Source organism: Lampris incognitus, chromosome 5 (genome assembly GCF_029633865.1).
Source record: "Lampris incognitus isolate fLamInc1 chromosome 5, fLamInc1.hap2, whole genome shotgun sequence".
NCBI classification, from domain to species: domain Eukaryota; kingdom Metazoa; phylum Chordata; class Actinopteri; order Lampriformes; family Lampridae; genus Lampris; species Lampris incognitus.
In genome coordinates this window covers 31,880,337-31,907,732 of record NC_079215.1, presented here as the reverse complement: position 1 = coordinate 31,907,732, position 27,396 = coordinate 31,880,337, and the positions used below count along the sequence as shown (strand labels likewise).

The following is a 27,396-nucleotide window of genomic DNA, read 5'->3' as shown; positions in this document are numbered from 1 at the left end:
GTTGATATGAATAGTTTGGAGTCCCCAAGACTCAGAACTGATTACAGGACTCTCGCATCAAAACAACGGCAGTTTTAGTTTTCATCATTTTTGTATTTCGTGTAAATTTCTGTAAATAGATTCTTTTCTATTTTTATAACAAGATACCAAGATGGAACTTAATTCTCTTTTAATTCTGCTGGAGGCTGCAGAGTACTTGGAAAGAAGAGACAGAGGTATTGCACGCTAAACATTCAAGTTGATAGGATTCAGTCTAATGTTTTTTTAAGATAAGAAAATGAAAATTGTCAATATTTTTAGCAGATGGGAAGTTCTAACGTGCTCTGCCACAGTGCAGCTATGATGTCACTTCATTGGCAATGGGATATAGAGGAGATTGACGCAAACTGAAAGCAGCGGAATAAATGTCAAGACTTGATATGGCCCATTTTTAAAAATATACAGTTTGTAACGTAGACCTGTGTGTTTCGTAAGAGACCCAGATGTTAATGGTTGTTTTCACAGAATAGAGTGTGTTATTTAACTACCCCAAGGGAAAATAAAAAGCCGGTGTTTACCATAGCGGCACTGACAAAATGATCAATTATCACAATGATTCATACTCGTAAACAATCAAGTCTCATTAATGCCTTAAAATATAGGCCTATCTACATGTAGGCTGTCAAGCTCCGTTTGACTTTATTGGGAGCGATTAAACTGGTGATTGATCACATGCTTCCTTCCCGTCACGACGTCATCCACGGAGTATGACAGCTCATATTTTAACCGTTTCCAAAAATGACTGATCTAAAGTTGTACATTTTCCACCACACTGCAAGAAATTAACACTCATTTTGTTTACTTTTGTCAATAGAGGCAGAGCACGGTTATGCGTCTGTTTTACCGTACAATAGCGACTTTTCCAGAAAGAAAACGAAAGCTTCGCCAATTTCAAGAAAAGCTCAGAACAATAGGTAAATATGTCCATTTTCTGCTAGCACTAGGTGTAGATGAAAAGATGTTACTGTTCACCACCATCCATGCACACACACACACACACACGCACACACACACACACAATACACGCGTGCGCGCCATCGTTTTCTGTTGGGCTTGGCTCTGTTTTGATCTCCTTATAAACACTGCCACGCGTACAATGTCAACTTTGGTGCTCCTACTTTCTCTCTCAGCCGACCTGCTTCACTCTGACAGCTAACCCTCTCTGAAGTGAATCGCCTGCGATGACCTTCATGCCATCATTCTTTAGCATTTCTTTTCAATTTCTTTTGCAAAATGTCAAAGACATCGTGTGTGTGCGTGTGTGCGTGTGTGTGTGTGTGTGTGTGTGTGTGTGTGTGTGGTTTCAATGACATGCAAGTAGATTTCCCACAGTTTTAGCTGCTTGCGAAGTTGTGGACAAATAAACACAGTCGCCTGTTAACAAAGTATATAGGCACACATTGGAGATGTTTTTCTGGCTGGTGTTTGCTGCCAGCATAATTTGCACGCCATGCTCGCTCGGTTAGGCAGTGTGTGCCGTTTCATTTGAAAGCAATGCAGTTCACCCAGTTGCAAATAACATTGTGGTGGTCCCTTCTGCATGTGTGTGTGTGAGTGTGTGTGTTTGAAAGAGAGAGAGACGGAGAGAGAAGACAGAGAGACGAGAGACAAGAGAGAGACAAGAGAGACACAGGGGTGTGAGTCAGGTTGGGGTTGTATTATGTGTCAGGTGGGTGCTGTGGTTAACACCATTGCCTCACAAACCCAACCCCTGAGCCTACTCTCCAGCTGGAGTATCCGTGGGCTGAACTTGGACTTCCCGTATTTTTGCCAGCATCATAACGTTTTACGTGATATGTAAATGAACCTCCCCTTATGCCCTCTCTCTACCCTTAGTGAAGTTGGGGATGTTGGTTGCAAAACATTAGCACACCTTAGTATGCTTAAAACGGTTATTCTCATGTATATACTGTTTTTTTTAGATGGATGGTAGTAAATATCTTCAAGTCAGCCTATGGTGAATTTATTTCTCTTTTCCATAACAAGGCCTTTGCTTTGTAGGATGCAAAAACTACTTGGCATTTGATACATAATGTTAACTATGGTGTAACGTACAGTGTATGAAAGAGAGCAGTGGAAATCTAGTTTTGCACACAGAAAGAAGAACGTACAGTGTGGTTTCTTGTTTACTGAGGGGCTATTATAAATCAAAACACATCTGAAAGAACAGTTTTGCATTGTTTAAGAGAACAGTTAAAGTTAGCAAATGCGCTCTGGGCCATTATGAATATACTGCAGAACAAAAACACTTATAGTCACCATTCTTGCATGCCAGACCCCCCCCCCCCAAAAAAATCAGCAAACAGGAAATACTTAACTTCTCTTGTTTTACTTAGAACCTTTATATTTTGCAGAATATGTGATGAGGATGTTGTAGGCGTACAGGGCAGATGTTGTGAAAAGGCTATGCTCATTTCTGTCTATTTGAACACCTTAAAAAAAGCTGACGTAAGATGACTTTCCAGCTCACTGGTGTCGTGACTTAGCCCAGCTGACCGAGTTGGATGTTAGATCCTTGAGATATTTGCATGGCACACTGATGCTTTACATAAAATGTAAAGGTGTGTGTTATCTTTGCATTTTTATAGGTGTGTGTGCATTAGGTTTCCTTGTAAAACCCTGTGCTTTGCTTGTGATGTTTTTTTTTCCAATTTGCACATATTTGAATGGGACGACATCCTCCATAAAGCACTCCTATCTGCTTTGTTGAGTTTTGAAAGGAAGGATGTATAAGGTTATATCTGGCTATTGGCCTCATTAGGTCCCATTGTCCATCTAAGATGATGAGATGCACTTTATTAAGCCCCGTGGGGAAATTTATCCTCTGCATTTAACCCATCCCAACACGCACACTCGAAACAGTGGGCAGCCTTGTAGCTAGGAGCAGTGGGCAGCCACCATGCAGTGCCCAGGGACCAACTCTAGTTCTTTCCATTGCCTCGGTCAGGGGCACAGACAGTAGTATTAACCCTAACATGCATGGCTTTCGATTGTTGGAGGAAACCGGAGCACCCGCAGGAAACCCATGCAGACACGAGGAGAACATGCAAACTCTACATGGAAAGGACCTGGGATGGCCTGGGGTTCGACCCCAGGACCTTCTTGCTGTGAGGCAACAGTGCTAACCACTGGGCCACCGTGCTGCAGTTTTCATTTAGATGCCACATTATCTAGATGCACCATGAATACATATTTTTGGCATACTTGTTCTAATCTCTTTCAAAATTTCTGTGCACTGAGCTACAGTCCTCTGCAGATTTATCTTTAGCTGCAGTTCAGCCCCCACAGCACAGCTGTGAGAACCACTGATTTGCAAGCACAAGGGCACTCAAAGACTGGAAAATGTGAAAAGGTTTGTTGTCAGTCTGGCTCTTTGTCATTTCTGTTTAGTTTTTTTCTTTATTGCCTTGGTATCCATGACGGTCTCAGTTTGTTACATGAACAGAAGGTTTGTTCAGATGGACTGGAGTGCCCTCGCTTCTCCCAGTCGCAGATCATAACAAGCCTCTCCTCGGGAAAGCCCACGTGCTGTGGAATTCTAATGTCTACCTGTGTTTTAGAGTAATCAGGTTATCTCAAACCATGTCAGCCCTTTAATCGAAATATTAACCAATTACTCTCAGTAATCGGTGTAATGGTTTCCATGTAAACACGCTCAGTGTGTAGGCCTCCAGACGTCTGAGCATGTCCCTACTCATGTCAACGTTGCTGTTCACTCAGCAAGTTGCAACAACAACAGTATATGTGTGTGTGTGTGTGTGTGGGGGGGGGGGGGGTCAACATCTTGCTCTCACTATAGGCCATTTTTGCCTCTGGCAGATGTGACAGACATTTGCAGGAGAAGGATTTCTTTTTGCAAATGAGTCACGGTTTTGAGTTTTAAAAAATATATATCAGATGAGCAGGGCTGTGGCACTCAATGGAATACATATGATTTGTATTTATTTTGGGAAACCTGTCTGCTAACACAAAATATCGAAGACCATTAGGATAGAAACTTGTTGAAACACCAGTTGTTTTATAGCTTGCATCCCTGGGTTGTCAAGCACTTTTCCTAAGTGCCACTGTGTATTTGTTTCCTGGCACAAGTAATCATGTATTTATTTTTACTTGTCATTGACAGATATTCTCTTTTTCTCCCTCTCGCCCTCATTCTTTCTGTCTGCCTCTATTGCTAGTTCACTCTGTCCTTTTCTCCCTGTCTGTCTCTCTTTAATATGTAATTAACTCTATACATGCATATAAACAGGGCTGTTTGTGAGAGTTTAGGGTCCTCTAGTGTACATGTGACATAGATTCTGTGCATTATTAACTGAGATGGAGGCTGTCATGATATAAAAACACACTTCTGTTTAGGCCCACATCAAAGTCTCTGCACAGCACGATAAGGAAGGGATTTCTGGGGCATCCGGGGAGCATAGTGGTCTCTTGCATTGCCTACCAACATGGGGATGGCCAGTTTGAATCCCCGTGTTACCTCCGGCTTGGTTGGGCGTCCCTACAGACACAATTGGTCATGTCTGTGTGTGGGAAGCCCGATGTGGGTATGTGTCTTGGTCGCTGCACTACCGCCTCCTCTGGTCAGTCGGGGCACCTGTTCAGGGGGGAGGGGGAACTGGGGGGAATAGCGTAGTCCTCTCACGCGCTGCGTCCCCCTGGCGAAACTCCTCACTGTCAGGTGAAAAGAAGGGGCTGGCGACTCCACATGTATTGGAGGAGACCTGGTAGTCTGCAGCCCTCCCCATATCGGCAGAAGGGGTGGAGCAGCGACTGGGATGGCTTGGGAAGATTGGGTAATTGGCCGGATACATGGGAGAAAAATGGGGGAATAAATCAACAACAAAAAAAGAAGGGGTTTCTGGGTGACTGTGGCTTGACCATGGCAATGCTGACTAGCTCGAGTTGAAAAGGATATTTGGTCATGTGACCAAACATGAAACCAAAACAGTAGCGGGAACAAAGGATCTGACACAATATACACATGAACTCAACACATAATGAAAGACAAAACAACACAACACTGTACAAAATAAGAAGTAGACACGTACTGAGGATTTTATTGGTCTCTTTTTTTTTGTTCCTTGTTTCCAGTGTTCTTCGGCTATTTCTGTGTAATTTGGTTTTGTGAATGCGACAGTGCTCTTGCGGGCACATCCCAGCACTATGTCCAAGTACGCAGGCAAACACCTCTGTGAACATCAGTGTTAATGCGTCGCACACGCTTGGAAACACACCAACGTTTAAGTGCAAATCTAGCTTTAGGATAGTTTTCAGATTATACCGTTCAGTTAATCAGTATTCAAGGCTCTACGGCCATCGAATATCAAGGCATAGGGAATAGGGGGAAAGTCTTAAGCTCTCTTTTGATCTCTCGTCACACCTATTTCTGATATATAAATGTTATGCTGATCTACTATTCCCTTGCATATCCTTCCATAACTCTGGCTTCCATCTGTCCTGTTTTTTAAGCCAAAAACACTCACTAACCCATACATTCACCTTGGATAATATTAGATACATCACATCATAACTTTAATTTGGTATTCCTCTCCAATGCCTCATGTCATGAGTTGATAAGCCTTTGATTTCATCGGTGGTGTCGTAGTATTGGCTGCCTTGGTGCTCATCCGGTCTTTGTCTATTTGCCTTTTCAGATCCTCGCACAATGAGCTGGAGAAACACAGGTAAGGTGAAAACCTCATACATGGTTTCTCTTTTGGCTGGGTTTCTTTTTGTTTTTGTTTTTTGGTTCAATTTCCACTTTTCTCCTATTTGTTTGTCTTGTTTGTTTGAATGTCTGCAGTCCCTAATGAGTAAAGTGAAAGTGGCTGCAGCTGAAAGTGCCAAAGGTCCATGGGTTCATCTGGTGTTTGCTTGGCCCAAGATAAGAGCCAAAGATCTGCTCCATGAATATGTAGTGTCTGAAGACAGATTTTAATCTGATTTCAAAGGGCACCCTCATTTCGATTTGTCTGCCTTTTCATGGCTAGGACTCATGACCTTGTACAGCAAGTGAGTCCTGTCAGAAATGTGATATTTCTGGAAAGACTGACTATGGTTAAGTTCATCTGGCCTGGCCTGTTACCTCTCCTCATTGATACACCCATAGTGCCAACACCCAGTTGTCCTCAGAGCTCACATACATAGTTTTCTTGTCCTCAGAGCTCATACATAGTTTTCTTACCCCCAGCTAGTGGGGATGTGACACCCTCACTCATTAAAGGGAGGTCTGTTTTGACTCTACTGAGAGGAAAATGACATCACAGATGCAAAATAGTCTGCAGCCAGGAAGCAGACCCCTGCTTTAATTCCAGTGCCTTTGTGAAACGTACCCTCCATTCACACTGCTGTGTACTTATGTGATGGGTTGAACACTCCTGAGACATTCTGGGCGGTGTCCGAGTTCCTGACTTTGATCTCACACAACAACAACCGTCCATTCTTGTGTTGGAACAGAAATGTTTTTACGGAATGGACGTCACGTCAGCTGGGAAATAGTGAAAACGAGAAATCAGACTGTTGATGGTCAATCACCAGTAAATGCTAAGCTTTTCTTGACTTTTCTCGGCCAACAAGGTAATTGATGGCTGGAAAATGGCAAGTTTGATTGGCTTAATAGAGAAAGATGGGGTGTCTGGTGACTTGTTGACCAAGCTGATTGCCATGTGAACTGTGGGTTAGCCTTGTTTCATAACATGAGGTATATAATGACCCTCCCCTTCAACTAATCTGATTTGTTCTTTGGCTCATTAAAAATGTCTACAAGAAAGGATTTAGGAATGGGCTGAGTGGCCATCTGCAGTTTTGTCTGGGTGTGTGTTTGTGTGCGTGACATGCTGTCACTAACATTGAAAGCTTGAGGTTTGCCGGTCACATGCCTTCAAGTGAGTAATTGACGACTGTAGTGCAGTGAAAAACAAGTGAGGACATATCCCACCATGACCTGACGAAGAAGCAAAGGGTGACTCCACTGGAGTTATTGAGACACAATAGTTACTAAATATTTAATGGGTGTGGTTACCAATGTTGTGGTGTCCGGCCGGTAGAAATTGCAAGTGCTGGTAAAGTGTTCGTCAAACACCTTACTCATTTCCCCCTGTCGTCAAGATGGCCACCAGCTAAAAAGGGATGTTCTGTGGACATAGTGTAAAATACATTTTTGCAAAGTAGAAAAAAATACTCTAACAAGCATGGGCAAACCAACTGGTGTTCAAGTACGAGAACTGCATCATGGGTAAATGAAGTAAAGTTTGGGTAAACAACAGTCAAGTTCCCCACAGTCTTGGGGACAAAATAAAACCTAATATCATTTTTAAAAAGTGCTTTAGACCCATGTGTGTTTCTTTCTCATTTTTTGTGGCTACTTATTTTTTTTCCCCATCAAAAAGAAAAGTCTGTAATGAGAACCTTTACATTGAATCTCAGCGGTTGTTCATCCGGTTCAGTCTTGGCCAGTCTCCTCAAATTACATTGTCATTTTCCTTTTTTTAACAGATAGTTGAAATGGGGGAGGTTTTGAGGTTTGAGTTGGCGTGAGCACGTGTGCATTTATACATCTCTAGGTTTTTATTTCATGACATGTCCTTTTTCTCATATTCAATTTGATATTCTATTCATGAGAGGAGAGCCAAGTCATATCAGTCCGTGTCTAGCTAAAGGAACATGGTATGTGCTTGATTAATCTTGCTCTTCGGTTCCGCAGGCTGATCGCTGTCTGTGACTGATCCCAGATAAGCTTGACCTCCCTCACACCCTCAGACACCATTGTAGGGAGACGTTTCTTTTCTTCTCTCTGTTGGTTTTGTTTTGTTTTGGTTGCACCAGTACGGCACAAACTGCTTGTATGTTCTTGTGGTGGCCACGATTAACTGCTGCATGCTGCTGAATTTCTTTCTTGATTCAGGGGAAGGCAGTGGACTACCTTGATACAGTATCTTCTCTTTACTTCTTCTGGTCTTATGGTCTAGAAATGGTACTTTTCTTCATGCCTACCCAGCCTTTCCATTTTTTGAGATACTTAATTGATCCCCGTGGGGAAATTATGCTCTGCATTTAACCCATCCTAGCTGTGTAGCTAGAAGCAGTGGGCAGCCGCTGTGCAGCACCCGAGAACCAACTTCAGTTCATCTTGCCATGCCTTGGTCAGGGGGACAGACAGGAGTATTAACCTTAACATGCATGTCTTTTTGATGGTGGGGGAAACCGGAGTGCCCAGAGAAAACTCACCACAGACACTGGGAGAACATGTAAACTCCACACAGAGGACGACCTGGGATGACCCCCAACGTTGGACAACCCCAGGGTTCGAACCCAGGACCTTCTTGCTGTGAGGTGACTGTGCTAACCACTGCGCCACTGTGCCACCATTAATTTCCCTACGGAAGCAGGCTATTTGGCTGACGGCCACTAGGTTTTGTGACTTAGGGTAGCCTTGACTGACGTACAGAAGTTGTCTGTGCACTGCAGAGTTTTTCTATGCTAACACAGACTTGTTATCTACCGGAGGCTGAGTGTGGCCCCACCAGCTTTGCACTGACATCGTTATAGTGAGTTTGCTGTTTTTCTTTTCTTGTTATATTAACCAGAAATTCACAGGCCGCTGCCAGTGAGAGCCAGTATGACATTTTGGAGAAACCACATACTGCTGTGTGGTTTGTCTCCACTGGCATTGCTTCCTTCCCATTTCTGATTTCAACTGTTGTTGATGACGCTTATGACAACTCGTCCATGCCATAAGTTTCCTCTTTGAAACTAAACTTCTCATCCTGTTTACCACACCTATTTACTGGAAGAGCCATTTGATTCTGCAGGTTGACGTGAAACTAAGCACAAGTGAAGAAGGTATGTTTGCCTTCCTCAATAGAGATAGGATTTGTGACTCTATTTTTATCTCTCCAGACTCAGACACCACCCTCTCCAGCCAGGTGTTTTTGGTTTCATTTCTGAGATCACTGAAGATGAATCTTGGGAATTGGTTTCAAAACAAACAAGCTGGGATCAGCTTCCAAGAAACCAGTCATTGTCTCATGTACTCACTGAGGTTCGCAGGAATCAGAGAGCAAGGTGGCAAACACACATGTTGCAATGGCGAACATGTGTTGCACTGAAGCGCAGTTGTGACTCGTGTGTTAGTTTCGTCAGTCAGAACATTCTGACTGATAGAAATGAAAGTAGCATTTTGACAGAATTGGAAAAAAAGCCCTGAGAATACCACACAATGGTTAAGTGTTTCATAATTTCAGCAAGTGCACATTAGCTGGGAGCACGTACTCAAACCTCAGAGATATGTTGTGTTTATTTATGATAAAAAGTATTGTTGGCATCTCACAAGGATCACAGGCAAGACTGTTGAGTCCCATTAAAATTCAGATGCACCTCTTGGACATGGGAGTATTCACTCTCGTTATAATCTTTGCTCTAATTAAATTTACTATCCCAGTACCCTGTACTCCCTATTGTGATGGATGGAGCCTCCCCTGGGGGGGAGGGGTGGGGGCTGCTGTCCACCCTCCTGTAACTTCACCTCCTTGTCTCTTTTCTCTCCCTCTCTCCTTCCCAAGAGACCACATCTGTTCTTTCTGTCTTTTTTTCTTGCTTTCTGATTTTGGCTGTCTTTCTCTCTTGCCCACTAAAAGCATCTGAGTCAGCAGAAACCGGAGGAAACGAGGAAGAGGCGGAGATTTGAGCCCCCTCCTCACAGAGGGGCCTTTCTCATTCCTTGCCGGTCCCTCTGACAAAACTCTTTTTATTTTTTTCCTCCCCCACCCCTTCTTCCTTTGCACAGTTAACTGAAGTATGGAGTTTCTCAGTGAACCTCAGAGAGAGAGAGAGAGAGAGAGAGAGAGAGAGAGAGAGAGAGAGAGAGAGAGAGAGAGAGAGAGAGAGAGAGAGAGAGCTAAGACCACATACCCTTATTGTACATTTAACACAGTAGAAAGTTATTAGCTGTGTAACAATACAATCAACAGCTGCTCAGTTGTGTACCTTGTTATAGTACATATTGTGGATTGCATCTGTGTGAGAGTGTGGAGGCTGTGCATTATGTTTGCAGAATAAAATATATTGTTTGTTTGTGTAGATGTTTACATTTCTTATATCCAGAGATGTTTTTATGCAAATGTGTACGCTCCACAAAGTGTAGACCCTCATCCCAGTAAAAGAAACCCCTCTTCCATCTCAGGTGCCAATGCTGCAGGGCGCAGCTTGCACCAAATTTTCCGTCAGTTAATCATTTTCACCATTGCAAAGCAGCTGATGCTGCATCTCATAAGAATTACAGTATAGGCCCTATGCTAACAAGTCCCAAATGTTTGTGCAGAGATGCATTTGGAAATGTGCGAAGACAAAAAGAAATGATCAGGAAAAAAAAGAGCCTAGAGGGGAATGAATAAGCGGAAATATTGGGGCGAGGCTGTGCGTTTACGGGGAGAGATGAGAGGCTCTGTAGAACGGAATTGGGTAAGTAACCTGAAATTCAGGTCAGCAGAGCATGCACACATACACTGGAATGTGGAGTTAAGTAACAGAGGCAGGAGTATGTGAGTGAGTGCAGGTCACTGAAGTAACACAACTGTGAAAAACCAGAATATTCTGCAACCATATCAACATCTGCCATTGCCAGTATTTTTTGCAAACATGCAGTTAGAAGTAACTGTCAGGAGCGAGTGGCTGTTGACTGTGGCGTGATATTGCATATTAAATTGAGAGAGCTGTCGGCATCGTGCAATATAATGTCCTCTTTATTTATTTACTTATATCTAAAGATGTTAACTTTCTAAATAAGGACTATCTTTAATGACAGTCATAAGGAAGTTTGCAGCTTCAGTCATGCCTTTTGATTAATGTTTGTAAATCATTGACCATGATTCAATATGAAACTAGAGCTGGCCTATTTTACCGTGTCCCTGTGTCAGGGAGTGATGTGTTTACTGAGCATGCTCAACATGTTGGCACTAGTCTGTGGAACATTTGTTGTTGTGCTTTTTTTCTGTTTATTTCCTTCTCACCAAGAACAGTTTCTGGATGTGTACAGTCGAACTTTGTTGTTGCTCAGAGTTGTCACGTGACGCTGTTTTGAAGTGACACGGAGATGCACACATAAGTATCAATTTCCACCAGGAAAACCATTTCCGTCTCTATTTGCTCACGCATTCTCCTCTTCTTTTATGGCATTCAACATCTGTTTTTCAGTAAACACAGATGTAGACTGGCAATGGCGAGTAAAGACTTTTGTAATGATCCGTGCTTGATCACGCTGTTTTAGTTAAGAGAAATATCCAGTGATTCTAATTACCAGGTATTCACAAGCACGTCCTATGGAAATTTCAGTTTGCTTTGTGGAAATTAAACCAATGAGTGACCAACAAACTGATTAATATTACCATTTCCTGTTGATTTAAAAAAAAGAAGAAGAAAAAAAGAACCCAAAACTGACATGGAGGTGATGGGGTTTTTTTTGTGTGTTTTTTTTTTTTTGGTCATGTTTTTGCTGAAGCAGGCTTAATCTTCTCATGATGAGGGTGACAGTATCACTCCCTTTGCCTGCTCTTTGACTGTTGTCTGAAAGCCAGTTTAAGAGAGTCATGTGAGACAGGGCTCCTTGTTCCTGCTGTCAGGTCTACGTGTTTGCAGAAGGACAACTCGTCCGTCTGCCTCGCCTCACAGTTGCCATAGCACACAAACATTGCCGTTGGGTGTCGCCTCCTCAATGACAAAAAAAAAAAACAAGTAGACTTGGTTTGTCTCAGACTGCTGACATTTCATATCGGCATGATAATCCTCTTTCTGTTTCTGTCTCGTGCCATAGGCAGTGCGTCATAATGACCTGCTGGTTTCACGTGTGATCACCGGCTCTCGTGTTTTTCAAGACGGCACATTGGTTTCTTTTTTTCTTCCTTCTTGAGTGTAAACATGTGCTGGGCAGGGCGAGAGGGTGACAGGGAGACTGATGAGGGACCGCTGACGAGCCTTGATTGTATGTTGTGTTGTACATGAATGACGGTTGCTGGCTGAATCTCCACTCCTCCCTTCACGCCGCTGTCAGTTCTTCTTGCCCCACTTCCAGTTCTCCTTCTTCTGTTTTGTGGTCTTCGGAAACCTGCTGGCCAGATGTGGTGCTGTTCACTGGCAACCCCCAAATACCGCCACCTCACTATGGCAATACATGCAGGCATGCATGTAGCCCCAACTGTCCCTTTGCAAAACTGACTGGGACTGAAAACAAAAGACCCGGCCTGTATGAAAATGTTATTTTGCTTTTGCTAAGTGGTACGATAACCTATTCAGTTTGCACAGGTTGTTGCAGGTGTCATATTTGTGTTCAGTGTAACAAGTTTGAAAACAAACATTTGGCTCCAAAATGCAAGATCCATTTGAAATCAAATTGATAACTGCTCTCACAGATATTTGAGGAGAGAAAGAAAAAAAAACAGATCTTTTTAGGATCTTTTTCAAGATTGGTATTTAAGATGAAGAGATAAGCTCACAGGCTGGAACTTGTACATCCCAGACACACTAAACAATGAGCTGAAGTCAAAACACTATCGGAGATATTGATCGCATGTTATGTTTTTTTTTCTTCTCAAAAATGACAAACCAAGTCAAGAGTTTGAGGGAGACAAAATTGCAATAATATTTCTGATGACCTGTGACTCTAGTTTGGCTCTGCACCAGCCGAGCCACTCAGTCCGAAGCATACAGGCTGGAGGAATGCACTCGGCTCCAGTGAGCTCATTTAACGGTGCAGTGAGTGAGGGGTGACAGCCCTGTGTTGTCTCTGCTTCCCCTTCTCCGATCCTGCCAGTCTCTGTGTGCTCACGTAGACCTATTCCCAAAGGACAGGAAGGTAGAATGTCCTGGGTGACATTGTCCAGGCCTCTCTCTTTTGGACAGTCAGGGAACCAGTCAGCTCTGTAAAAGTGCTTGTAGCCTGTTCAACCTTTTTAGTCTTTTCTGGCACACGCTGCTTAAATAATCTCCTTATGTGGACACCCTAACATCACACACATATATGCTTGTTGAACATCTCATTCCAAAAGCATGGGCATTAATATGGAGTTGGTTCCCCCTTTGCTCATATAACAGCCTCCACTCCTCTGGGAAAGCTTTCCACTAAGTTTTTTTAAACATGGTTATGGGGATTCACCCCTATTCAGCCACATAGTGAGGTTGGGTACCGATATTGGGGAGAAGGCCTGGCTCACAGTCAGCGTTCCAATTCATCCCAAAGGTGTTGGATGGGATTGACGTCAGGGTTCTGTGCAGGCCAGTTAAGTTCTTCCACACCAAACTCGGCAAACCATGTTTTTATGGACCTTGCTTTGGGCACAGGGGCATTGTCATGCTGAAACAGGAAAGGGTCTCCCCCAAACTGTTGCCACAAAGTTGGAAGCTCACAATTCTCAGAATGTCATTGTCATTGTAGCATTAAGATTTCCTGTCACTGGAACGTAGGGCCTCGCCCAAAACATGAAAAACAGCCTCAGACCATTGTTCCTTCTCCATCAAACTTTACAGTTGGCACTATACATTTGGGCAGGTAGCGTTCTCCTGGCATCCACGAAACCCAGACTTGTCCATTATGCTGCCAGGTAGTGAAGAGTGATTCATCACTCCAGAGAACGTGTTTCCACTGCTCCAGAGTCCAACGGCAGTGTGCTTTACAACACTTCAACTTGGCATTGCGTATGGTGATCTTAGGCTTGTGTGCAGCTGCTTGGCCATGGAAACCCATTTCATGAAGCTCCTGTCAAACAGTTCTTGGGCTGATATTGCTTCCAGAGGCAGTTTGGGACACAGTTGTGAGTGTCACAACCGAGGACAGATGATTTTTATGCACTACACACTTCATCATTTAGCAGTCCTGTTCTATGGTCTTGCGTGGCCTACTGCTTCACGGCTGAGCTGTTGTTGCTCCAAGACATTTCCACTTCACAATAACAGACTTACGGTTGACCGGGGCAGCTCTACCAGGGCAGAAATTTGACCAATTGACGTGTTGGAACGGTGGCATCCCATCACAGTGCCACGTTGAAAGTCACTGAGCTCTTCAGTATGACTCATTCTACTGTCTATGGCGATTGCTTCGCTGTATGCTTGATTTTATGCACCTGTTAGAAATGGGTGTGGCTGAAATAGCTAAATTCACTTGTTAGAAGGGGGGCACATACTTTTGGACATATAATGTATTTCTATTCTTTTGCTGCAGATCAAGTTAATATTTTCATGGTTGTTGTCATTTCAAGTCCCAAAGTAGGAACAGATCTAAGGAGACATAGGCCGAGTGCGTACCCAGTAACCCCTGTGTATCAGTCAGCAGTTTCAACAGCCTGCCCTACTGTCAGAGGGATGCAGTTTCTGAGGAGAAGTTGGCTTTCCACAGTCGTTGCTTTGTTTTGGCATTGAGCCTCCCTGGCAGAGAACGAAGGTGGGGTGTGGGGAGCAGAGATCAGAGAAAAATAACCCCGTGGTGCCTGGCACGTGAGAATGATCAGGTGGTCATTTCCCTGTGGAAACAACCGTGCAGCAACCCACAGAGCAATTTTTTTTTACTGCCTTGTTATACCCCATTACAAGCCATCAGAGCTCATTGTTTAAGTATCTGTGTAGATGGGTCAGTGTGATGTTGCATTGCTGCATTAAACCGCAAAAACATGAAGTCTTATAATGATTGTCTCAAATTGTGGTATTGCCTCACTTGTTTTAGTCTTGTTGTTACATCAAGGATGCTAACATGAACCAAAACCTATTACGTATAGCAGTTGCCCTTAAAATGCTTTACATTTTAGAATGGGATCATTAGTGGTTTTGAAATATCCCCTTTGATTCTACTGAAACTTCTGCAATGACAAATTTCTTGCGACACAGTTGTTTGATAAAAAACCTCCAACTACGCTAGTACTCTTCCTTTAGCCTTGCTCTTAAACGCAAACTCTCTTCCGTGGTGTCACACCAACAGTCTCACACCCTAAATCCAACCTTGACAAATCGGAAAAACACTTAAGTGATTCATAACCATGTCAATTACAAGCAACATGAACTGTCTCGCCTCTTTCAAGTACAGAGTATTCATGTTTTCACGGTGCCACTCTTTGCACGGCTGTTTCAGGCAAATCTGATAAACATTGCGTGACTAGGGCCTGGCTTAGGAATAACAAACGTGAATGAGGGAGGGTCTGCCCTGCTCCAAGTCCGGTGTGCTCTGGAAGAAAAACAGCGTGTGTGTGTGTGTGTGTGTGCGTGTCTCGGCAGGAGAGCACGTGCTGTGGGGCTGTGAGCGACACGCTGCCAGCTTTCTGGAGCAAGTCATTTAGCTACGGATGTGAACAACAGTGCCGGTCTCGTTATTACGCATAAGGTGGATGAAGTCTCAGCAATATTCAGCACAATCAAAAAGAGCAATGTAATTTTTTTATGGCAATATCAAGCAGCTCTACTGTGTACCCTACTCCTCATGTTTATCTCTTATCTGGCATTGAGGAAATGTGTTTTTTTTTCACTTTTCCTCTTTACATTTTTGTTGTCGGTAGCATCCATGAGCAGGCGTGTCATCGCCCTGGCTGATACTAGATAAACGTGAAACTTTAAACGTGAAATGTTGGTCCAGGGAGGCCTATTTATTGTCATAGCTTTAAGAATGTTATTGTCAAATGTTGGATTTTGCCCAGACTTATTGAAACTACAAGAGATGGCAGTGACATGAGTCAGCCCTACCAACACTAAGTTAGTGGTGAAATATTGTTTCCAACCAAAAGCTATAATAAAGAAAGAAAGAAAAGTTGGAATAGGAACACCAATTAATACAGTGTTTTTAGTTTACAAGTTGTAAAACGTAGCAGTCGGTGCACATTTAAGCACAATTTTGTCCTCTGCATGCTGGCTAAAAATACCGACATTTATTTGGATATGGTGGCTTCTTTTGGTTTTTGTGTGTTAGACATACTATACATGTGAGAACCTGGACTTGACTCTGGTAAATAAACAAGTGAAACAAATAATCGTGAAAATGGAGAGGGAGGTGGGTAGTTCGGCTGTGTTTCCGAAAACGCCTTGTTTTTGTTTTTCCCTGCAGAAAAGGAGAGAGAGAGAGAGAGAGAGAGAGAGAGAGAGAGAGAGAGAGAGAGAGAGAGAGAGAGAGAGAGAGAGAGAGAGAGAGAGAGAGAGAGAGAGAGAGAGAGAGAGAGAGAGAGAGAGAGAGAGAGAGAGAGAGAGAGAGAGAGAGAGAGAGAGAGAGAGAGAGAGAGAGAGAGAGAGAGAGAGAGAGAGAGAGAGAGAGAGAGAGAGAGAAGGGTGCAAGATGGTTGCCCATTGGCTCAAGTTACCCTTGGATGATGTGTATGGAGTGCTGCCTAGTGCAGCTGAGCACACTGCACTCAATGAGCCCTTTTTTCAACTAGGGAGAAAGTCATCCACCAGATCGGACCCTTCTCCCCTCCAAAAAAAACACCCCTCCCCCATGCAGACCCCCAGCTCCTTCCTGCCCACTTCCCCCTGGCCGTACTCCAACTGCCTCATGTGGCTGGGACTGAGGCAGGTTGGAGGTAGGCCCCCGCCCCTGTCCTCTGAAGACACTTGTTCTCCAGTGGGGTGAGGGTGTGTTGGTGTTGGCAGGGTGGAGTTGCAGGGTGGCATGAGAGGTTTGATTGGGGTTGGGTGGGTGGGTGGTGGGGGGGAGGGTTAGTATTGCCCCATGGGAGAAGTGGGAATGAAAGAACTGGAGCACTTTCACACGCCCCATTCTCAGGGAATGCCTGTCAGCACCTGCAAGAGGTAGAAAATGGTTTGACGTTTGTTTTTGCTTCACTCCTTATAGAAATGCAGTTTTTTTTTTGTTGATTTTTTTTTGCTATCAATTAGACCACTTAAATAATTTATAATTTAAGGTAGTGAAAAGTTATGTTTGGTCCGTGAGAGAAGACAGCTTCTTCACTCTGGTTGCCCACAGGCTATGTCTGGGCCTGGCTGACCCCTAAATGAAGCAGAGGGGGCTGATAATAGGGTCTTACTTTCTCTGAAAAACAGGCGACGCCCTGAGAAAGAAAAGGGGGAGGGAAAAAATAAACAGGGAAAAGGCCATGTGTGTGCACGTGTAAAAGTGTGAGTCCATGTGAGAAGGTGCGTGCATGTGCACTATCCATGGACTAATGTGCCCTTGGCTTCACAACTAGCCCAGGAGCGCTTCATTTCTGTGATTAGGTTTATTGTAAGAGCAGAGATGGCGGGTGGAGGCCTTGTATTGTTGAAGTGTGTTTACTGTTCAGCTGTTCAGTTAGTGAGGGGCATGGGAGAAGAGGAGGAGGAGGGCTTGCATGGGACAAAGAAAGAGCTTGACTAATAGAAAACTGAAAGACCTGTTTGGGTGAATTTGCATTGACTACGAGGATGAGGATAATATACTGGTATCTGATGCAGCAATAAAATTAGTCTATTGTACCATCCATTGGTAAATGGTAAATGAATTGCATTTTTATAGTGCTTTTCTAGCTGCAACAGCCACCCAAATTGCTTTACAATCAATGAATGCCTTACATTCACCAGTGGTGTAACGATCCGTCAATCTGGGTCGACGTACCGATTCAATGATCAATGATCCAATATCATCGATGCAAAGTGAAAACATTGATCCATATCATCATCTTTAAGATACACCTAGGATGTGAAAATTTTAAAGCTCAATATCTCTAAACCACTGAGCACACAGAGAGAGCCTTGTAAATCCAAGGTGATGAAGCAGAAGCAGAAATGTGAATGGTTTATGTTCATAATTGAATGGTCATCAAGGGCTCTTTAAGCTAACTGCTAAAAAAAAATGTACACTTAAACATGAGAAATGTGGCACTTTATGGTGAACAACAGGTATATTTTTAGTCTTTTCACTAAAAAGAATATATTGTTTTTCATTTAAATGTCTGGAAGAGCTCAGTAATAAAACCATCAAATCAAATTTAGTTGCCTTTTGTGAGTTGGTAACTGATTGTGTTAAATGGGTGTGTATAATCTCACATCGATCGCAGGCCTGTGAATTGAACTGAATCAAAATTGTATCATGGCAGACTGTGATTTCAACAAATATTGTATCATTGTCCAAACAATCGATATAATACCGTATCGGGATGAAACGTGTGATTTATATCCCTAACAAACACACACACACACATACACACACACATACACATACACACACACACACATACACACACACATACACATACACATACACACACACACACACACACACATACACAGACACATACACATACACACACACATACCAGTGATGTGCAGTCAGGGGAGGCAGGGGAGGCAGTGCCTCATCTAGGCTAATAAAGAAAAAAAAAGAAATATCAAGATAGTTACCAAAAACATTTATTTTTTATTTAGTTATTTTTTTAACTTTAATTTGTTAAGATTGTTGTAAAAAATAATTTAAAAAAATCATGTAAAACTTGTTTTATCAATAAAAAACAATGCCCTATTCAGGATGGCTTGCTCCCAAAGCTAGCATTCATGAATGCAGGCTGCTGAGGCAGAGTCTGCTTGTGCCTCTCTCTGGCACACATAAATATAGTTCACTGCCTAACCAGCCATAGACCTCACTGCACGTTACTGACACACACACACACACACACACACACACACACACACACACACACACACACACACACACACACACACACACACACACACTGATGGCGGTGTCAACCATGCAAGGTGAAAACCAGCTCATCAGGAGTAGTTAGGGGGTTAGGTGCCTTGCTCAAGAACACCTCGACATTTTTGCAAGGAGGAGCCCAGGATCAAATCGGCAACTCTCCAGTTACCAGACAACCTGCTCTACCCCCGAGTCACTGTCGCCCGTTGGTGAAATATCAAACTGTATCCTCTTAAAGACATTCTGCAGACAGAAACAAACTCAAGCTTTGTTGCCTTTTAAGAGGTGTGTTTAGAAAGCTTTTAACAGGTAACACGGGTTAGTTGTATTTTCTGGGGTTTTTTTCCTTCTTTTTTTATTGAATGCATGGTATCCTGTTTCAACAGACAGGGACTGAGGATTGTTGCACCAAGATCATTGATTGTTAATGTATCATATTATGGCAACCTCTATTTGGATTTCATTAATGTACGGGTGGTTGCACGCATGCTCACTTGCACACAGATGAAACGTCAAAAATGAAACCTGATGGCACAACCAGCTAAACAATAAATTGCTTGGCCAAGATAAATGCCATTATGCCACGGGTCTGTTTGACATTCTGGATTGAATACAGATAGGCTTATACACTGAGTTCTCCTCTAAAGAGACTCAATGGTGTGTGTGTGTGTGTGTGTGTGTGTGTGTGTGTGTGTGTGTGTGTGTGTGTGTGTGTGTGTGTGTGTGTGTGTGTGTGTGTGTGTGGCAGCAAGCCTCCTGTTATTACCAAGATGTCACTTTCAGCCATGACAGCTCTAAATGGCTTGCCTGTTTTGATGGAGGTGCAGCTCCTTTGGTTGTCATTTGAAGGTCTTGCCTGTTTGATGTTTGCCAAGCCTTTTCACTCGACCTCTCACATTAATTTTGTAGCTCATTAGTTGAAGTGCTTACGTCAGAAGCAGTCATCTTGGCTGCTCTGACAACACACGGAAACTACTCTCTTTGTGAAGAATTATGTAATGTAATACGACAGAAAGCACATCACCACCACTTCCCGTGCATCTTTATATGATTGTTCGAGGGGTGTTTGTGTGTTCATGGGCAAGTGTGCATGCATGCGTACGTGCATTTGTCCATATGGGTGTGTATGTGACCTTGAAGAATGAAAGCAAGCATGGGTGCTCAAAGTGGATGTTCAGTGAGAATGGGATTGCCTGTGTTAATGAAGCAGGATGTAAATGATGGTGTACTTATGTAACGCGCTGCCTTGTGCCTTTTGTTATGCATGAGGGATTTTGCTTTGTAGATGGCCAAGGATGTGATTCCTCATTGGGATCTGAGAGGTTTGCAGCCAGCCATGACAAGCTTTCGGCATGTTAAATGACTCACCTCTCTGAACAGGCCTCGTGTGGTCAAGCCCAGAAGCAGAGCTAAAAACCAAACAAGTAGAACGACACCTTGAACGTCCAATAATCTTGTTATGTAAATCTCTATCTGATATCAGACCTCTTTCTCAGTTTATGAGGTGATAGGTAGTTTCAGTCTTTGTACACTCTTATTTGCATAGGTGCCTGTCCACTGTCCTGCCGATAGATACTTTCTGACTTGTTCTGCGTTTCTGTATTTGCAGACGTGCCAAACTGCGGCTCTATTTGGAGCAACTGAAGAAGCTGGTGCCTTTGGGTCCAGACAGCACAAGACACACCACACTGAGCCTGCTGAAAAGGGCCAAGATGCACATCAAGGTATCACAGCAAAGCACAAAGCCTCTACAGCTTCATTAAAAATGCAACTGAACTTGAAATGTCTACAACCCGGTATTTAGCGCTAAGATTTACATGGGGATTTGATGAGATGATTTTCGAGAAAAATGGTAGCCAAACTATCATTGCTAAGTGCTGTTAGGCTCATTAATATGTGCCCTAGAGTAATGCCACACGAGCCGATCCCTTCCAGCAGACAGAAAGCAGAATATTCTCTTCCTCTCCCTCTGTTCTTCCCTTGCTATGTAAGCGCTGCATAACCGTTGGTCTCTCTTGCTCTCTTTCAGAGACGTATAATACTCTCAAATCTCTCTATCAGATCTGTCACGGGCCGGCGTGCAAGAGAAACTATTCCCAAGTCTGATAGAAAAAACACTCAGGCTCAAACAAATTATAAGTCAACAAAGTGAAATACGGGATGGGAGATGGCGGGGGGGGGTTGTGCATATTTGGCTGATGTTCAGATATGTGGTGGGAGAGAACTGGGATTTTGTTTTCTATATGGTTTATTAACTGTTGCAGCTCATGTATATAAAGTGACATGCAAGATAAAAGGCCTGCTGCAGGACCAAAAAGGTCTTAAAAATCTAAGATATTCAGTGTCATTTAGATGTCGTTGTGCACAATGTAAAAAAAAATGATGTGACATAAAATGCTTCTCAAAAAGTTTTGTATCTCACAAGGTTTGTGTCATGCTTTGTTGCTGTTTCTGCATACAGGCAGCAAAGACAGTGTGGTTGGTGGAAAATCCAGATGTAGCAAAGTTTAACCCTTCATTTCCTGTTTATCATGCATATCCTCTCTGCTCGGATGGTCTAGGCCTATTCTTGTAATTGTGTTGTTTTTTTTTCCTTTATCACATCCCCAGTGACCGCGCACATGAAACTTTAGCTTCATCACAAAAAAACCTGTTAATACAAAAGATTTGACTCATACTTCTTTAATGTAGATCCTCCTTAAAGATCCCCTTTATAATCAGCGAATTTTGTTGCCATATCCTCTTTCTTATTTGTTAAGCAGAATTGAAGGAATTGGAAATGAAATTCAAGGCTCAATTTGTATATATATATATATATATATATATATATACATACATGCATACATATACACATATTAACATACATAAACATTGCAAACTGAAAAAGGTGCTTGTCTATCCCAAGCTCTCACTTTCATTTGTGACTCAACTCCAGAACCAGTCTCTGTCGAATATAACTTGAATAAACAATTTAAGCAAAGTAACAGTCTGAGCACAGGCCAAGATATTATTTCCTGATGGAAAGTGTAGGACAGTACGTTTTTTTCTTAATCAATGTCATTATAGATACATTTCCATAAACCCTACAGTTTACACATTTAAGTGATTTTCTAAATGATTTTGTGTGTGTGTGTGTGTGTGTGTGTGTGTGTGTGTGTGTGTGTGTGTGTGCGCGCGCGCGCGCGTGTGTGTGTGTGTGTGTGTATATATAGCATTTTTTCCCGAAACTGTCAATTATGTTGTGAGTGCTCAACTAACGAGGAGCGGAATATCAACACAGATACAGGAAAACATATATATATACTGTATATATATATATATATAATATATATATATATATATATATATATATATATATATATGAGAGAGCAGGTAAAGTAAAAGTATGGTGGTAAATCTTTGGATCCTGCAAACATTATTCATTTGTGGCATATTTGTGTGTGTGTGTGTGTGTGTGTGTGTGTGTGTTTTTGTCTGTGTATGTCTGCAGAAGCTGGAGGAGCAAGACAGGAAGGCACTAAACGTGAAGGAGCAGCTGCAGAGAGAGCACCGCTACCTCAAACGCCGCCTGGAGCAGCTCTCTGTGTCGGGGAACGTGGAGAGGATTCGCACTGATAGTATGGGCTCCGCCATCTCCACTGACTCCGAGCAAGGTAAGCTGGCTTCATCCAAAACAGTACACCCATCACCAACCATCAGTAGCTCACTGTCCCTGATTCCACAGATTCAGACGACAGTATATAATGTTAGACGTAAACCGTTGTTTGATTTAGGTTTCCTTGAGGGTGGGCTTGTATTCAACTTTGTTGGTTACCAAAAGGAGCGTTCAAATAAGCGTTTCAGGAATGTATTATAATGAAATTTTCAAATTGTGCAAAAATTCAGAATCAGAATCAACTTCATTCGCCAAGTCGTGCCGATGCACACGAGGAATTTGACTCTGGTTCACAGCAGCTTCTAGCACTTGCATACATCGCTCACACACACAAAACAAAACAAAAAGAAAAAAGAAAAAACAGAAGAAATAAATGGAAGAACAAACGGTACATTGGAGGCAAGCATGTATGCACAACAGATATGTCACCACTATACAGAGTTTTGCTATGATTGAATAATCAACAACCTATGCCCAGATATTATCTATACCATATTGCTTGTATACTATATTGCCCATAGACTATACCATATGCCAATAACAATAACAAAACTCCACAACCCATCATGCCCATATACAATACTATAATATAAGATTTCACTCCATCTGCTGCTGCATGTGTGTTGTAAGTCACAATTTTTGACTGATTTTAGAACTGCTGTGATTCTGCTGGGTTTTGGAACAAGCTTGTACTGGACTGTGTGTCCTGGGCACTGATCCAAACCTAACAGCCACAGGCGTTGACCTTGGCTTGAAATGGCAGAACTGACCTATATGTAATGTAGATCAATAAAGTATATTAGTTTCATCTTCAGAGAGACTCTGAGTCAGTGTGGGTCTTTGAACTATGCCAGGGTTTTTTTTTACTGGTTGTGACTTATAAAATGTCGAGGGAGGTCACTCGCCTCAACAGAAAAGACCATCCTACACATTGTATGTAAATCACTGTCCGAGGCAGGAGCATGGTTCTTACAGGCCTACACCCTTACAATGTCAAGCCTTACAGTATCTCTTTAAAGAGCTATCTGCTGTTTTTGCATATTTACAGTGTATCACTATAACAGCTCTGTCCCTCCCATCTTCTGAACAATCCTTCCCTTCTTACAAGCGAACTGATGATTCTCTCAGGGCTTTCACCCACATCCAGATCCACATGGAGCCTGAACAGTTGACTGTTCCAATTGCTGTTGCAATGGTCGCCTACACATGCACACTAGGTTATATGCTGAAGCCGGTGGGAATACCACATACTCCTGCTTTGGTCCAGCTTTGTTTGCAGGTCATACCCTGACCCACAGGTCAAGTGTTGACAAATTCCAGCAAAATCACCTAACTCTCACTAATGGCCCCACCTCAGCTACTAAACATTCTGTGATAAGGTTTCAGTGTATTTTTTTTTTCTACAGTCATCTTGAGAAGATATGACTGCAACTCTGATAAAGCCACATTGGAGTTAATTTGGCAGTCTCACTGGCAGAGAATAGTTCAGCAGAGAAAAACTGTAACTTGTGACATTGTGGTTTCAAATCCAGCTCATTAGTTTGGTCACATATCATCGTTCTCTGTTGCTCTGCACCATGATCTAATAAAACAGTAATGCCATGAAAGTAATTTCAGAAGTACCAGTCTTTATAACCAAAAGCACAAAGTCTGTACTGTAATTTTAAGAGGCACGTCTCTTCATCACTGCCTATGGCAAGTACTATTATTTTTTTCTTTTTCCAAATGATATTGTCTCCAGCCAGTGTTAGGCCCAGCCATTTTTTCCAGGCCCCTTGAAACCCTTGGTCAGGTCCATTATGTTTACTAATCCTGGAGGTGGTAAACACATACACATGGTTGTTTATCAATGGAGAGGGATTAGCAGTGGGAGCACAAAGACCAGCCTGTTTGCAGAGAGTTAATAGCTGCCTAAATCCTTGTTTAATCCACAGGCACAGTGAGAATCCCAGTGCACATTTCCAGAGTTGGGTGCAATAAATTCAAACATTGTTTCCTCTCTCTTTGTCTCTCTCTCTCTCTCTCTCTCTCTCTCTCTCTCTCTCTCTCTCTCTCTCTCTCTCTCTCTCTCTCTCTCTCTCTCTCTCTCTCTCTCTCTCAAGATGATAGTGAGAATAATGGTGTGTGTATTTGCATGTGTTTGTGCAGAGGTGGACATCGAGGGCATGGAGTTCACCCCCGGAGAGGCAGACAGTGTGGGCAGTGTTAGTGACGGTGAAGAAGACAGCTACAGCCTCCAGAGCAGCTCCAGTGATGCCAGCTACACAGCCACACATTCCCACAGACTGCAACCACACCACTGCTAGGGTGCCAGGGCCACGTTGTGCCCTAGTCCAGCCCTGCCTTTCCCCTCCCTTTCTTCCTCGCGGCCAATCACAACCCTACTTCACCAACATTGCCCACTACCTTTATCATCATCATCACCAGTCAACCCCCAAATGGCAGTACACCCTGAGCCCCTTTCCCACCAGCCCCAACGCTCCAGGAAGCAGATGTCTGAATTCCGTGCAAGGTTTTCTGCCCCTCTCTCCCCTAGACCACTGACCCTACCTCATCCAACTGTATTCTGCCTAAAACTGCCCTTCCTGACATACTTTGCCCTCCTCCCTGCCCACATAACCTCTACCAAGTGTTACTGCAGGCTGCAAAAGAGAGCAGCAGAGTTTGTGGTTTTATCGGGGACTTCTGTGGTGTGGTGGACAGCTTTGACTTGTTAATGTGGACCTGGTATGTATTTGTGTAAGACAAAAAGAAAGGGAGTGAGAGAGAGAAGAAAGAAAAAGAGGTATAAAAGGAGAGAGACCTGCTAAATACAACTACTGAGGTCTGTATTATCTCCATGAGGTGATATCCAGTATCTGAATTAAGCACACTCAATAGTTGTATTATCAGTTTCTGATGGTGAGAGTAAAGAGCTTCTGTTTGTGTAGGAAGACATTCAACATCTTGAAAGTGCTACATTATTTATTTCATGGACACACTTAAGATCTGTATTTATCCGGTAGCTATTGTCCATGTCCTTCTATGCATTTATCCTGCTTTTGTCCTGCACCAGAAACTGCAGAGAATTCTTGGATGTTATACAGTAAAAACAAATCAGTTTATTATAACTTGAAAGTCAAGCAACTTTCCACAGAATTACTTGACCATTATACTTCTTACTTCTTCCACTCAGAGGGCTCAGAAGTGATGAAAAGCTAATTTTCTTTCCAAGCATATCTCCTCTTGAAGATGGAAGTAGAGGTTTGCAGTTAGTTAGCAGGAATGCAAAACAAGTGGGACTTTAACAATGACTACATCTATATGTGGATAGCAGTTTATCACAAAATGCACAAAATGTTTTGCCAAAGACAATACAAATGGCTGAAAAAGTCACAGAGCTGTCGTACAATAATACATAGTCATGTTTACTGTCCTTGTGTCCTCCTCTGGTTTGGTTCCCAAACCACTAACCCACACTATTGACCACTACATGATAGCATCCTACTATGTGGATGGAGTCCAGCTGCAAAGAAAAGGGAGCTACCCCAGATATAAAACTCCTTTTAGAGAACCTCTTGAAGTTGAAATGGATCCACAGGATTGAAATTGTGTTTTACTTTTCAGTAGCGAATTGATGTAGCAATAAAAAGGAAGCCACTGCTTTCTGAAAGTATTAAACCAATTCTGGCGGGTCTTTCAAGGACATGTGGGTATGGGAAACTTCTTCACTAAAATGGCAGCATGAATTTAAGTTTTTAGTGTTTTGTTTTTTTTTGTTTTTTTTTGTTGTTTTTTTAACACCATGCCATGGAGGGCAATTTGTTGGGGGGTGGAACCCCAAAAAGTAGGAATACCCTTTTTGTTTAATGGATCCTCCTATCCCATGTATTCAGTTCTCTAAAGCTCTGTCACTTTTTCCAACGGTGTGCACCAACATCTGCATTTGATGTATTCTGTTCTCATTAACAAGTCAAAGCAATAGAAGTGAGGGGAAAATGCATAAGAAAAAAAACAAAACAAAAACAAACAAACAAAGGCCAGCTCTAATGATTTGCTTTCTGTTAGGGGTGTTTTTGTTTAGCTGTTGAAACTAATCACACACTGTAGAATTTTCTTTAACTCAAGGCTTAATAATAACCTTATTTTTCTCTCTGTTATCAGTTAGTGACTTCTGGCACTTCTGGGCGTTGCTTCCGACCAATGTAATAGATTCATATCAGTCAGCTAGAATGAACGTGTCTGCAATGCAATGTCCAGTGGTCCCTTTTGACGGAGGAGCCATTTCTGTTGCTCTCTGACCAGTTAATTAACCATTAAGCCTCACTTTCTGGCAGCCCTTAGAGCTTGGCATCCCGACACTTCAAAAAGGGCCAGTCCACGATGTCAGGTCTGACCGAGAAAAAAAAGCAAAAACAAAAAACAAAACGAGCAAAAAAAATTTACAAAAGATATAACAGAAAAAAAAACAACCTGCGTACAAGAAATGCTGTCACTAGAAGTGATATTAGCCAGTGTACTCTATATTTCTTCTATTAAATTTTGTATTATATTTTCCTAAATGTCCTCTTGTATTGAAAAGACAAAAGAGTATGTGTATATACTATATATATATACTATATATATATACTATATATATATATATATATATATATATATATATATATATATATATATATATATATATATAATGACAGGAGGCCATGCTTGTCAACAGGAGCGTTAGAAGGGAGGGCTGATAAAAGCGCTCCCTCTTCCTGGGTTACTCTCCTGCTGTCATTCTGTGCCTTGGTGAGCCTTGGTGACTATTGTCATGCCCCATTTGACCCCCCCCCCCTCCACCCTACAGCACCCAAACCACCCCACCCCCTGGTCCTGTCATCCACCTTACTCAGGTCGTCACCCTGCTACACACTCCCACATTGCCCACTTTCTCGTCCTCCTGCCACACCTTGCAGAGGGCATAGAATACTTTTGATTGCAACTACTCCCCCATGCCAAAACAGTGACGTCAGCTATTCCACGTGCAGAGGGGGCATGTGAAGAACTAAATTGATTTCCTTTTGCCTCTACT

The 27,396-nt window shown here is 42.7% G+C and overlaps 1 protein-coding gene across 1 annotated transcript; it reads left to right on the top strand.

Moving 5' to 3' along the window:
- Positions 1-19: 19 nt before the first annotated feature.
- On the top strand, positions 20-26,845 carry mxd4 (MAX dimerization protein 4). The gene is made up of 6 exons (XM_056280744.1): positions 20-215; positions 854-953; positions 5,694-5,723; positions 20,298-20,412; positions 22,179-22,341; positions 24,492-26,845. Exons 1-6 carry the CDS (start codon positions 152-154, stop codon positions 24,647-24,649), a joined length of 630 nt encoding a protein of 209 aa, XP_056136719.1. The 5' UTR covers positions 20-151; the 3' UTR covers positions 24,650-26,845.
- Positions 26,846-27,396: the final 551 nt, after the last annotated feature.

Excerpts from the sequence above, each read along its gene's own strand:
- mxd4 (XM_056280744.1), top strand. The coding sequence starts at position 152 with ATGGAACTTAATTCTCTTTTAATTCTGCTGGAGGCTGCAGAGTACTTG. Across the intron at positions 954-5,693 it reads AGAAAAGCTCAGAACAATAG|ATCCTCGCACAATGAGCTGG; the intron begins GTAAATATGTCC and ends TTGCCTTTTCAG. Across the intron at positions 5,724-20,297 it reads AATGAGCTGGAGAAACACAG|ACGTGCCAAACTGCGGCTCT; the intron begins GTAAGGTGAAAA and ends CTGTATTTGCAG.